Here is a 14,071-nt window from a genome sequence, read left to right as displayed (position 1 = left end):
AAAGCAAAAGGATCCATTAGCGGTGCTCAAACTCCCTCTTGGGCAAGCACCTCGCAATCGTTAATGGACGAGCTGTGCCAGATCACACCACCCGCCCGCTGCAGGAGCCCAGGGAAGACGTCCCAGCGACTGGGGGAGGCGTCACCCCACATGGTCCCATATCACACACGGTCTTACCAGCTCTAATTTCAACGATGAGTAATTCCCATCACCCCTCTCACTTCCATCCATGCAAAATGGTGAGGACATGGTTGGTGAGGACAACACCACCATGGCTGGTGAGGACAACGACACCCGCTACCACACCTAGTGACCACCCAGAGAGATCTGAGCTCTCCACCACACAAGCCAAGATGTATTTCTCAAGAAAGGAATCTGCTGCCCTCACCAGCACAAGGCAGCGTCCTCACTGTGAAGCTGCTGAGGAGGACAAGTCCTAAAGCACACTGCTTCCTACCTTGCTATGAGGGTATTGGGAACCTAAAAGTCACATGGTGGCAAGTAGAGAGGAAGAAGAGAAACCATGAACCTGCTCTGGGGTGAAATGAGTCTCCTTCTCCAGAGTGGGAAGGCACCAGGGTTTCCTAGAAGGGAGGAAGGCTGGAGAAAGCCCTTCTTGCCTGCGGGCAGGGGCACAGGGATGCAGCCACATGCAGCCCCGACTCCTGCTCTCCTCGATGGAGCACAACATGGCCAAGTGCGTGAGAAAAGACCGCAGAGGACGGGCCTGCATGTGGGAAAGGGGTGGCTTAAGAAAGCAACCACAGCAGCTAAAACTCAACCTTGTCTTTCCCAGAAATAGCATGGTTTTTTTCCAGTGCTCCAGCACAGGGACAGGAAAACCATCCCTTGAAGCAGTGGAAGCTCAGAGAGCATCTGTTGTGCTGTGTCTTCCCCCTGGAAACCTCGCAGTGGCAGGAAGTTTCGGCTGTTTGGTGTTTACCCTCTTTCAGGCATGGAATGGGATGGGACTGCAGGACCTGGCACCCTGAAGGATTCACCACGCATGTGGCCTTGAGTGACAACTCAAGGTACGGAGACATCAGAAATGACATCCCCACCGCTGTCTCTCACTCCAGCACCAGCCCACCCAGGCCAATCCTTCCAGATACACCAGGACCCCAAGGCTGCCCCTGCCAGGGTTGGGGTCCACCCCATCACTCAGGAGGCCACAGGACCAGCTTGGCTCCTCCACCCACCTCATGGGCCTCTTCTACCAATCACTCCACGACTTGGTGCCCAGTTTTTTACAGAAGCACCACTTTGAAGATGCCATGGAAAAGGATGAGGTGCTTGCACCCATACTTAGGTCTCCCTCCTTGCTTCACTGACGGCTTGACACGAGCAAATGCAGAAGTTCTCCCTCAAGGCAGCCAGGCCGGGGCCAACCTAAAGGCAAGGCAAGGCCCAGGTGGGCTCTCGCTCATAAGAGCACAAACCAGACTGAAGTCCCTGCTGCTTTTCAACTTTTTAATTACAGTTTGAGCTCTCTTGTTTTCAGACTGACTACAAACCACATTACTTTTTTCAGTTGTTGAATGTCTGTTGCTTTAAAAGAAAAAAAAAAAAAGGGCAAAAAAATAAAGCAAAGCTTCTTTGTCACTAGCTGATGACAGAAACAAGACAGAGACTGTTTTACAGCCTTCCTTGGAAGCCACCCCACTTCTCTGAGTCCCCAGCTCACCTTTCTCCTCTTTTCTTTTCCCAAGGAAAGTCTGAAGTGATGGCCTTGCTTAAAAGCTTTAGATCGCACTTTTCAAAGCAAGATTTCTGCTCCGAGACACCCTCCCCAGAGCAGCGCAGGAGAACTACCAGCAGAACAAGCCTCAAGTCCCTGCCAGGGTATCTGACGGATCCCTTTAGAAGTGAACAGGGCTTTTTTTTTTTTTCCCCAGTTTTCCAGCTCATCTTTTTATGAAGAACTCACAGAGCTGCCAATCAACACAGCTGCAAGCCCGCAGATACACACTCGAGCATCAAAAACTGAACAACTGAACTCAGGATGCCCAAACGGTTTTGACAGAAGAGCTTCTTGTCTCGAAACTGGTGTGGGCAGCACCTACCGTGGTGACCCAGCGCTGCTGGGCTCCGTTTTCATTTTAACAAGCCCTAAGCCTTACCTCAACCACTCTACATTTTGATTAAAATGCTGCGAGAACGTGGTCCTTCTCTTTGCAGGCTTTCAGATCATGCTGCACATCAAGATGGAGACAAATGTTGTTGTCTCTGCTCATCTGGAGAAGCAAGACCTTGGGTCTGTCTAATTAGACACCTTCAGATACAGTACCTTGTTGTCAAGGTCGAAGAGGTAGGAGTCCTCTTCACGGACGTCCGCCTCAGAGTCGGATATCAGCTCACCAACGTATCTGCAGACAAACGGGAAAAGCAGGAATAAGATGCTGGTGCAACCACAAGGTTGGGGTCAAACACCTCTTTCTGGGAAGAGGGAAAGGAAGAGACACAGCCCAGCTCCAGATGGTGACCCACAGCCTGAGCAGCACAGGTCACCTCAGAGCCACCCGGGAAACTCAGCTTTGCCAACCTACAGCAGCTAAAATCTGGCTCCAAAGTCCATCTTTTCAGGGCAACATTTTTAATATTAAAAATGGGAGTCTTACTTCCAACAAAATTTATTTTTCCCGAGGACTACGTTTCCGTTTGCAAATCTCTTTGTTGGCCAAGATCAACGCATTAATCCAATTCTTCTGTTCACGGTGCAGACTCAGCCCCGTCCTGGCTCTCCCGCACACCACTGCAACGCTTCTGCTGTTCGCAGCCCAAAGCAAAGTGTTTGTTTCTGTCCATCCTATATTTTCCAGGATACTTTGACCAATTACATATGCTACATACCTTAAAAAGTTTTGTTTTAGAAGTCCTAGGTCTAACCTAAGCTGCCCGGCTCCCTGGAAGGGTCTAGGTTTCTTTCTCAATCTCTTTCAAACCAGAATAAATCAGAGAATAAATCAGAATAGATCTGAGTAACAACCACCTTGGTGTAAAACCAGGTCCTCTAAGCACCGTGAAGCTCGTGCTGCTTGGCCTGGGCCTGTGAGGAAGGACTAAATACACACACACCACCCTTCACCCCTCAAGACAGATGCTGGTTTTGCTGGAAACTCCCTCGTTGCAAGAGTCCCCGTTGCACTGGCATTCCCACATTTGTATCCCCAGCTCCCTCTTAAGCAGTTTTAGACTGTCAAAATTCAATGTTTCCTGCCCTGCCCTGCCTGCAGCTGAAGTGAGAGACACGAAGGGAGAGGAACCCAGCCAGAGGGACGATACGAGAGAGAAGCAACAGCGTGGTAGATGCTGGTACATAAATCTTCTCAGTGTTTAACGCGACGCTAATTAATTATAAGCAAAGGATTCGAAATACAAATAAATATTCTTTGCAGCATCAACAGAGACTTCCATGATCATTCCTCTGCAGCTCACGAGGCATTTTCGAAGCGTTAACCAACCGTAGCCCTTTCCCCCTGTGGCCCAGGACAGCGTTTAACTCCAGGGCTGAGGAAGAGGAGAGCCACGAAGCATTAACCCGGAGAGGACCCACGTGTTCCGCGACGAGGGATGGTTTGGCCGCAGTTGCCAAATCTGCGGGATCCGGCCAAGTTGCTGTGCCAAAGCAAGAGGCTGCCGCCGCGTGGGATCCTCCCGTTTGCCCCCACCCCACCTTGTTATTTATTAAGCGCTCCCGTAAGGCTGCGGCGTTACTGGAAATCACAGCCTCCTTGGTGACCTAAAGCGATAGGAAGATGATGGCCAGAAGGAGAAAATTGCTGTAGCCGGGCACAGTAGCCAGCGGCAGCTGAGAAAAGCTGAATAATGCTGCACGCAGACACTCTGCTCAGGGACAGCACTTCACATTTACAACCCAGTGAAACAAAACCTCAGGATCTAATTAAAAACTGTTGTTTTGATCTTTCTTTAAAGACTATTCCCGTAACTCGTTTCCTTTCCAGGGCTGCTTACCGATACAAACAGTTCCCTACTTGCCCAGGTCCAAAGTTAGGGAAGGATGTGCAAGATGTACATCTTCCTACCCAAAAAAAGACCAGGAGCACCAGACCCTTCAGTTGTGGCTGCCCCATCCCTGGAGGGGTTCAAGGCCAGGCTGGACGGGGCTTTGAGCAACCTGGTCTGGTGGGAGGTGTCCCTGCCCAGGGCAGGGGGTGGGACTGGATGGGCTTTAAGGTCCCTTCCAACCCAAACCATTCTATGATTCAAAACCTCCTGAAGTCAAGCCCGTATCTTTCTTCTCAGCAAGAGGTTCAGGACGCTGACGGCAACATCTCCGAGCTTTACAGTGCCACTCACCACCACAAGATCAGAGCGCGCTCCATGCAAAATTCAAGAGCCACAAGCTGTTCCTACACCAGTCTCCAGCATTTTCCACGGCGTGGGGGAGACGGGATGTCTCGGGCCTCTCTAGCTCAAGGTGTGGCTGAAATACCTGCCTGGATGCGGATGGTAGCTTATTACAGCATCACCGTACATGTACAGAAATGAAATATTTGGAAGCCACGTAATGGACATGCACTGAAAGGAAGAGAGCAGAACCTCACAAACCTCTGGTTTCCGCACCCAACTAATTCAAATCCTCTCCAATAACAGCTCTTGACCAGCTGTGCCATTTCCAGAATGAGCTGTTACACCATCTAACAGCCAAGCACGAACAGAGGAAATCCAAAACAACCCACAGCAACAGGCTGAGCAACAGCAACATCTGAACAGGGACAAATTCAGAAGCTGGGGAGAAACCCGCACACAAGCACGCTCCTCAGCATCTGCCAGGGAAAGAGCCTAAAATCTCCGTGGGAGCCCAGCAGGGCAGGGAGGATCACACTGCTGCATCTCCCCTGGAAGCTGAAGGTACTGGAGGCCCTTAGTAGGAGGGTCTGGAGCTGCTGAAGGGTCTGAGGAGCCCTGGAGATGACAGTGGGAGGACTGGCCGGCCACTGCGCTGGCGGAGCCATGCTCCCAGCCACCAAACTGCTCCGACACTGCTCAACGCTCCCTACAGAAGCCTCCGTGGGCTGCCAGAGGGACAGCCTGCAAGCAGAAATAGGAAGGGAACCCATTTTTGGAGTGATTACAGAGAAAAGTTGAAAGGTTCCTGAAGAATGGAGCAGGCTGAAAAGCAGGATGTGTGTAGGAAAGGCATTTATACACAGGAACAGTCAGGACCAGGAGAGTTTTGCAAAATAAAAGCATTGTGAGAACTATTCCAGATTTGCCCCCCAAAGCCATCTTCACACCAATACAATTATCATCCTTCCAAAGCAGAGTAACAACCCCCGTACAAAGCAACTCCCCGCTCAGCGCTCTAATCCAGATGTTTACTGCAAAATGCTCTTCCCCAGGATATGACGCCGGGAGCTGCTGTGTGCAAGCAGCCCCCGAGCACTGCCCGCACAGCGGCTTCTCTGCCGGAGAGGAGGGAAGGAAGAACCCAAGTCCATAGGGTTGCACATAAAGACTCCCAGAAAGGCCACCGGTGCAGCCGGCTTGTGGAGGAGAGGAGTACTGGAATTGGTGTTTGCAGATGACACCAAGCTGTGTGGTCTGGTCGATACACCAGAGGGACGGGATGTCATCCAGAGGGACCTGGACAGGCTGGAGAGGTGGGCCCAGATGAACCTCATGAGGTTCAACAAAAGCAAGTGCAGGGTTCTGCACCTGGGCCAGAACAATCCTCAGTATAAATACAGCCTGGGGGATGAGGTATTAGAAAGCAGCCCTGAGGAAAGGGACTTGGGGGTGCTGGTGGACGAGAAGCTGGACATGAGCAGGCAGTGTGCTCTTGCAGCCCAGAAGGCCAATCACATCCTGGGCTGCATGAAGAGAAGTGTTGCCAGCAGATCCAGAAAGGTGATTCTGCCACTTTACTCTGGTGAGACCTCACCTGGAGCACTGTGTGCAGGTCTGGAGCCCTCAATATAGAAAGGACATGGACCTGATGGAGCGGGTCCAGAGGAGGGCCACGAAAATGATCAGGGGGTTGGAGCACCTCTGCTACGAGGACAGGCTGAGGGAGCTGGGGTTGTTCAGCCTGGAGAAGAGGAGGCTCCGGGGAGACCTAATAGCGGCCTTCCAGTACCTGAGGGGGGCTACAGGAAGGCTGGGGAGGGTCTGTTTCCAAAGGCCTGCAGTGACAGGACGAGGGGCAATGGCTTTAAGTTGGAGAAGGGGAGATTTAGATTGGATATTAGGAACAAGTTCTTTACCCTGAGGGTGGTGGAACACTGGAACAGGTTGCCCAGGGAGGTGGTTGAGGCCCCTTCCCTTGAGATATTCAAGGTGAAGGTCGACGAGGCCCCTGGGCAACCTGGTCTAGTTGGGGGTGTCCCTGCTGACTGTGGGGGGGTCGGACTAGATGACCTTTGGAGGTCCCTTCCAGCCTGGACCAATCTATGAATCTATGGTGAGTTGAGTAAATAACGTGTGTGTGTGTGATGGGGACAAGGAGGATCCTGCATGAGCAAGACATAAATTAGCTCAGCTTTTTAGTACGCAGCTCATTTAGATAATGAAGGAGATAGCGCCTACCATGGAAACAGCGTCAGCAGCTCCTGGCGAGGGTGGAGGGAAGAGTTAAGCCTGGTTGTGGTATCTGCACCCCATCAGCTCTGATGTGGTGCACAACGCACCCATCTCTGGTAATTACACCATCACACGGGGGGTAATTACCCCATCACACGGGGGGTAATTACACCATCACACAGGGCTGCCCCATTTCCTTGGGCTGCCAATTCACCACTGCTTATTCCTCTCAAATACAAACATTCCAGTAGGATTTGGTAAAGTCCGTGCCCTTTTTGTTTGGGGGCCATTTGCTCACAGGCTCTGGCTCATCTCTGGGCCCCAGACCAGGGCACAGAGACCTTCAGTACTTACCAGGAAGCCCCACCTGAAGACAGACCTGAGGCACGCCCCACAAACAGCAATTTTAAGCTTTACCTCCAAAAAAAGCATTTTACCTGGCAGCTCCTAACGTGGAAGAAATACTTGGCCAATTCACCACAGATTTTTCTTTCCCTTCATCTTTTTTTTTTTTAAATTCTGCAATAATCTTCCTCAATCCCCCGCCCCAACTCTATCAAACACCAATAACTAGTTCTAAAAAACCTGAGCACCTACTTCCACAAAGGGCACAAGTCCAGCCTTATTTAAAAAGTCTTAACTCACTGTAGTATTGCAATGAAGAAAACACTTTCCAAAATATTTAATAAAGTACATATACCACTTTAAAGCCTAAAAACCGTGGGGTTTGACAGCAGGTTTTTTTCATTTGACATAAATCTGAACATTTTTGTTCTTAAGTACTCTATTGAATCAGGGCCGAAACATGTGCTCAGCGCCAAGTGCTTTACTGTTTTGCTGAATCAGACTAAAGCCAGAGCGGTGACACTGGAAAACCTCTTGAGAAGTCAGTATTGAAACAGAAAATGATCTAAGAAAGTTGTTCCAAATTGCTTTGGCCTTAAATGTCCCAATATCCAGGGCGTACACGGGAGCTGCGCACATTTGCAGCACAACCCAAATCCATGTTTGCCCCACTGCTTGTGTTTCAGAGGGGTAAGAGCCGAGCACAGATCCCAGGAAGACAGAGAGGGGTGGACAAAGCTCCACACTCTGAGGAAAAGGACAAACAGAGCAGGAAACGGAGTCAGGAAACCTCTGACCGAGGGCAAGCAGCTCGGCTCGATGCCAATTGGATTTGCGTGAAAACCTCTGCTTGAAGAGGAGCAAACCATCCCGGCCCTCAGGAAGCGCTGCCTTCATGGAAGTTAATGAAAGCCGAATAACTTACTCGCACACAAAGGTTCCCAGTGGAATGTCTTGCATTGTTCGCACACCCCAGCCCATCTTCTGTGTCCGATAAAGCTGCAATCGAGTCCTAGAAAAGAGGAAAGGAAGCCAAGTTAACTGCAGCGCTCTGCAGAAAGACAATGCATTTTCAGAGAGATGAGCAAAAAAAACCCAAAACAACCCAGCAACTTCCATCAGCACAAACCCAAAGATGATTTCAATACTCAACCCCTCCCGAGTTCTGATGTTGGCACCACTGTGGGTACGCTCCACTCCCGCCGCTGCTCGGAGCCTGCGGGCAGACGGTGGGATGGGAACTGCCTGGGGACAAGGGACAGGCACCCACCAACCCCTTCTCCCCGACCGGCTGCACCTCGCGAGGTCACACCTGGGGACGGGGGAAGAGATGGGACTGGATGCTCCGTGTGATTTACACATGGGTAGAGGAGAGATTTAGATTAGATCTCAGGAAGAAATTTTTCCCTCTGAGGGCGGTGAGACACTGGAACAAGTTGCCCAGAGACCGCCCCCCTGCAGTGCTATGTCCAGCTCCGGGGCCACCAACATCAGAAGAATAGGGAACTGTTGGAGCGGGGCGAGAGGAGGGTCACAAAAATGCTGCAAGGGCTGGAGCCCCTCTGCTGTGAGGACAGGCTGAGAGAGTTGGGGGGGTTCAGCCTGGAGAAGAGAAGGCTCCGGGGAGACCTTAGAGCAGCCTTCCAGTACCCGAAGGGGCTCCAGGAAAGCTGGGGAGGGACTCTTGATCAGGGAGGGGAGCCATAGGATGGGGAGTAATGATTTTACACTGAAAGAGGGGAGATGGAGATGAGATGTGGGAAGAAATTCTTTGCTGTGAAGGTGGTGAGACCCTGGCCCAGGTTGCCCAGAGAAGCTGTGGCTGCCCCATCCCTGGAGGGGTTCAAGGCCAGGTTGGACGGGGCTTTGAGCGACCTGGTCTGGTGGGAGGTGTCCCTGCCCAGGGCAAGGGGTGGGACTGGATGGTCTTTAAGGTTCCTTCCAACCTAAACCATTCTATGATCCTATGGGACACCGGTATCCCACCACCAGTATCTCCTTTGCCTTCCCTGCACACACACTGGGTGGAAGGCCGGGAAGGAGGAAGGGGACTGAAGGCAGGGGAGCTCTGCAGGGAGAGGTGCTGCAAGGGGAAGGCAGGGAGCTCATGGTGAATTAAAAACACCTTGAGCTAAGTGCTCTGATCCCTTTGCCCTCTGCTGAGGCCAGTGCATTTAGCAACTCCATCATATCCAGCTCCCTGGCTGAAAGACAAGGAAGAAACACTGCAACTTGAAACTTCTTGGTGTAATAGCCGCTCTGTGGAATTTTACTGATGGAGTTTATAGGCAGAGAAACAATCCTGTAAGTCATTTCTGCCTCCTGCTCAGCCAGAACTTGAGTTAAGTGCAGGATGAACGGTCTCCAGGGCTAGGGAAGGTTCGCTCTGTCCCCGAGGGAATCAAAACCCGCTCTCAGCAATGCTGTTATCGGAATACAGAGAAATCCGATGCTCACCTTAACTTCCCTGTTGCATTTTCCAGCACTTCTCTTCCCCCCCCCCCCCCCCCCCATTCCCTCTTTGCACCATCAGCTCAAACCACGGGCTGTGCATTTTCTCACATTTGCTCACAGCTCCTGGAGCCTTCCTGCCCCTTTCATGAGGGCAAATCATGACTTTAGGAGAATGATTGCTCCCAGAGAAACCAGTTATAATGCTGAATTTCAGGCCTGAGGAAGCTCCCCCCTGTTTTGTTCCATCCATCACAGCAGGACAGAGCCAAGCTCAGGTCCAGGCTCTGCTGTCAGGGCCGACACCGGCACCAGTGGACTACAGCTCCCATTGCAGCCTCCCGGCTGAGCTGGGCTAGCCTGCCAGATGGAAACTGTATGCTGCTGAGCGGAGTTAATTTGGAGCAAATCTGATAAAGGAAGCGGTGAAAATGGACCGGGAGCACCCGCGTGTCAACGCTGCAGCCCAAAGGCAGGAGGTTTCCTCCCCCGCCTCCCCAGGGACCCCCAGCACAGCTCTGCCGAGCACCCGACCTCATCCCCGGCTTCCCAACAGAGCTGTGCTCCCAGGCTGGCTGTTGGGTTTCCAACTCTTCCCATCTCTCAGAAAAACTCTTTATAGCAAGGCAAAAATGCAAAAGAAACAGCTCGAGCTGTACAGCTCCTAAACAAACACCCACGTAGACACCGGAGCTCAGGAGCTTGGCAGGGAAAACCAGAGAGGGGTAAAGTTCTGTGGAAATGCATGGAGCTTTTTTCTTACTTATTTTTAACGTTGCAAAATGTCATTGAAACTACAAAGCTTGCAAAAAAAAAAAAAAAGCGTTGTCAGTACTACAAAAAATGCGCAAAAGTCTTTTTTTTCCAGTGCGATTCCTTTTAACTTAGCACAGTGGCAAACTTCTCCATAGCAGAGGTCCAAAATAAAACATTTACATTTTTAGCCTGGCACTCAAATCCTACCAGCCTGATCTGCAACGCCGAGGCCAACAGGTACTCAGGTGCCCAGTTCAGGGGGAGTTCATGCCAATAACGTGGAAATCTTAAGCAGCCAAGTCTGGGCACGCTGGCCTGTATTTCTAATACAGACTGCTTAACTTACATGATCTTCTAATTTAAGGTTTTTGCAGTTTCTGTTACTGTTATTTTCTCCAAAGATCTTCACCTGAGAAGTTACATCCAAGCTGTTCGTGCAAACCCGCAAGGCATTTCTATGTCTGATGGTCAGGCTAATGAAAGAACACCGCGGGTCCCATGCGATGGCAACAGGGGCAGGGTGCAAATACTAATTGAGCTCATGAACCCGCTGCTGCTTCATTCCCACCAGCAGGACACAGGAACCCACTTGCACCCCAGCACTGGCTGGTGGCACCTGCCCCAACTTCTGTCCCACCACGGGAAGTCCTGGGTTTTGGGGATTTACGGGTGAGCTGGGATTAGAAAGCCAGAAAGCTCACGAGCTTGGTGTTGGTCTTGCCAAGACAAACTGCGTTTGGATCCTCCTTCTCACCTGAGCCCATTCTGCACCACCCGGTTCCTACAGGTCCTCCAGCAGGAGCACGCATGGTTACACTCAAAGATCAGCGGCGGCTCAGCCATGTTGAATTCAGGCAGGAGTCGGCCATCCTAAGGAGGAGAGACATTCCAGAGTGGGTTAGTTGTCTGTTCCTGTCACCCGTCTTCTCCAAAAGCAGAAATTCCCCTGGGTGTAAAAACAGGCCAGAGAACCCCAAGGTGGAGGCGCACCTCGACCTCCCCAAAATCAGCATCAGACCTCAACTTCTGCAGTGGTTTTGCTCGACCCCGACGGTGGCACAGTTGCCACTATCACCAACAGCTGACAAACATCTGGATTTTTGCTGCCTGGCATCACACTACGCGCCATCCAAAAATATGTATCTTACAGTGCTGTGCAAAAAAAACCAGTGTGCATCATCATCATTATCATTTTGCAGCGCTAGAGGGGAGAAGCAGATGCTCGGTCTGGCTCTGGAATAGAGCCTAAACTTCCAGATTACGAGGCCAGTATACCCAAGTTCTGTGAACCACATTATCTTCCCAAATAACACTCCCAAAAAACCTACCATCAGCCATATAGGATCAAGGAAGCGACAGATGCAGTTCATCATATTTAACAAATTTGATGGCTTGAATTTAACAATTTTAAGGCTTGAATGATGTAATCACCTATTAACGTGTAAATAAAATGGCTACAAAGCAAAGAAAGATGCCAATATTCCCCCCGGGAAAAACTTGCAGAAATTCACAGAACTTCTGATCTTAGCAGAACCTGTCCAAATATTAACCTCAAAACCTCCCTGGAGGAACAAAACAAACTTATCCAAAACAAACCAGGCTTCTGGCAATGTTGAAATTAAAACATCTCTACTTTGCCTTCATCCAGAAGGATCACAATAAATAAAAGCAAAAAATCTCTCTATTGCCCTCCCCTTGTTTACATATTACAGCATTTTCTGTGTTGCTCTGAAATGGAAGCTGATTTCACGCATGGATTATTAAATGCTCTCTGTCACACGAGTGTAATTAATGGCTCGGTCGGAATGACAGTAACACAAATAAATAACGCTAGAAAAGCTTCCCTGAGTACGCATTTTGTTATGACCACATACATCTCAAAGCTGAGGCTCCAACTTCAGGCATTTTAAAACAAGAAGTAGAGGAGTTGTGCGAGGCACTGGTTTTTAAGGTACTGTTATAAACCCAGAATTGCGCAAAGTTCAGCTTACAAACACTGGTCTGACCCACCAGGAGGTTCTGGTCCTCACCTTATCATACCAGCAGCGCATACTGAGCTGGCCACACATGCAGTTACTGGAGGAGCAGTCGTCTATACACACGCAATACTGGAAGAGAAGAAAAGGGGTTAACTCCACGCCACTCACACGGAGCTGAGAGAGCAACTCCTGCGACAGGGTCAGAGAGGAAACCACAAGCCGTCTTCTGCTGCAGCTCATTAGCCAGAAAGATAACCAGCCTCATCGGCTCCGGGGCAGTTTTACTCCTTTATTTATTTCTGTGTGCAATTAATGTCACAGTACTCCGGCCAGGAGGAAAGGAGCCCATACCAAGCCATCCTCATTGCTCCTAAGAGGATGTCCCCTTGTGTTAACTAACCTTCCTCCATGCACTGTGAGCTGTACCCCACACCCGAGGAGAAGGAAGGCTCCGAGGAGGAACCAGAGCTGGGAGATGATCCAATGTCTCAGCCCTCCCCTGCTGCTCGCTTTATCCCACACGGGTGGCTCCAGCTGGCTGCTTCCCCAGCGCTCCCCAAGCCAGCATGGTCCCACCACCACCTGCCGCACAAAGGGCTCAGGCATGGAAAGTTCACCTCAGCCATCCCAGAGCTGTGGGTCACCTTCCCCCTATGTTCCCCGCCTCTGCTTTCACAACCCAGCTCTTCAAGGACTCCAGCTCTGCAGTTCTCAGCACAGGAAGGACACGGACCTGTTGGAGCAGGTCCAGAGGAGGCCACGAAGATGCTGGGAGGGCTGGAGCCCCTCTCCTATGAAGACAGGCTGAGAGAGTTGGGGGGGCTCAGCCTAGAGAAGAGAAGGCTCTGGGGAGACCTTAGAGCCCCTTCCAGTACCCAAAGGGGGCTCCAGGAAAGCTGGGGAGGGACTCTTGATGAGGGAGGGGAGCCATAGGACGAGGGGGAAGGGTTTGAAACTAAAACAGGGGAGATTTAGATGAGATCTCAGGAAGGAATTCTTTGCTGTGAGGGTGGTGAGAGCCCGGCCCAGGTTGCCCAGAGAAGCTGTGGCTGCCCCATCCCTGGAGGGGTTCAAGGCCAGGTTGGAGGGGGCTTGGAGCAACCTGGTCTGGTGGGAGGTGTCCCTGCCCAGGACAGGGGGTGGCACTGGATGATCTTTAAGGTCCCTTCCAACCCAAACCATTCTATGATTCTCAATGAAGACCTTGGCCTGGATGCTGCAGCCAGGAGGAAGACAGCATCAGGAAGGTCTCCCAACAAACTCACTAACTCTCCAGATACAGAACAGAGGAAAAGGACAAGTGGCAAACACACCAGCCAGCACCAGACAGCTGATGCTCCAGCACACAGCTCAACACAGAGGTTGGCTTAAGTCTCAGAAAGGAAGAAAAGCAGAATCCCATCTCCCAGAGCAAGAGCTGGAGTTTAGAACTACAGCCTTAGCTGGAATTTGATGGCAATATTAGGATTTGCATTCCCATTTTGCATGCAAAGCCCGTTCTGAGGTGCAGCGTGCTCCAACATCTCTGAATGTATGCACCAGGACAGGAAAATAACACGTGGCTACGTGCGATCCCTCACCTGTAAATGAGTGATGTTTCTATCAATGTCCATCGGGGAGGTGACGCAGTTCTGGGAGACGTATTTGTAGTTGCTAGGACAAGGCTCGCTGTCCACTGAATTGACGCAGGGAATCGGGATCCGCTCATAACCCCGGGCAATGTCTCTGTCAGTGGGAGAGAGAGATTTGTCACAGAAGAAAAGCTCCCCCCGAACAAGGGGCCATTCAAATGCCATCCTGGGGCAGAATTACTGTCTTTGATCACTGAGCGTTCAAAGCCTGAAAGCAATTCAGACTAGAACAGAGTTGATTTTTTTCCGCCCTGCCTTACAGATTGTTCTTTGTGCTTGAGAATATTTCCATTTGGAGGATGAATTTACAAACCACGGTCTTAATCAGCATGCGCTTAGTTCTTGCTAAGCTCAAACTGACCTTCA

General features: G+C 50.8%; 1 protein-coding gene across 1 annotated transcript in view; it reads right to left on the bottom strand.

Annotated features, from left to right (window-relative positions):
• The window catches only part of EHMT1 (euchromatic histone lysine methyltransferase 1), a 76,699-nt gene that overhangs the window by 1,510 nt on the left and 61,118 nt on the right, over positions 1-14,071 (bottom strand). Inside the window, exons 22-26 of the mRNA XM_074161350.1 lie at positions 13,655-13,799; positions 12,126-12,203; positions 10,850-10,965; positions 7,814-7,900; positions 2,288-2,366 (exon numbers count right to left, since the gene is read on the bottom strand). Of these exons, the coding sequence (XP_074017451.1) occupies positions 2,288-2,366; positions 7,814-7,900; positions 10,850-10,965; positions 12,126-12,203; positions 13,655-13,799 (505 nt within the window). The remainder of the gene's footprint in view (positions 1-2,287; positions 2,367-7,813; positions 7,901-10,849; positions 10,966-12,125; positions 12,204-13,654; positions 13,800-14,071) is intronic.

The sequence above is a fragment of the Numenius arquata genome, chromosome 19 (genome assembly GCF_964106895.1).
Source record: "Numenius arquata chromosome 19, bNumArq3.hap1.1, whole genome shotgun sequence".
Lineage (NCBI taxonomy): Eukaryota > Metazoa > Chordata > Aves > Charadriiformes > Scolopacidae > Numenius > Numenius arquata.
This window is presented reverse-complemented; position numbering and strand designations above follow the sequence as displayed.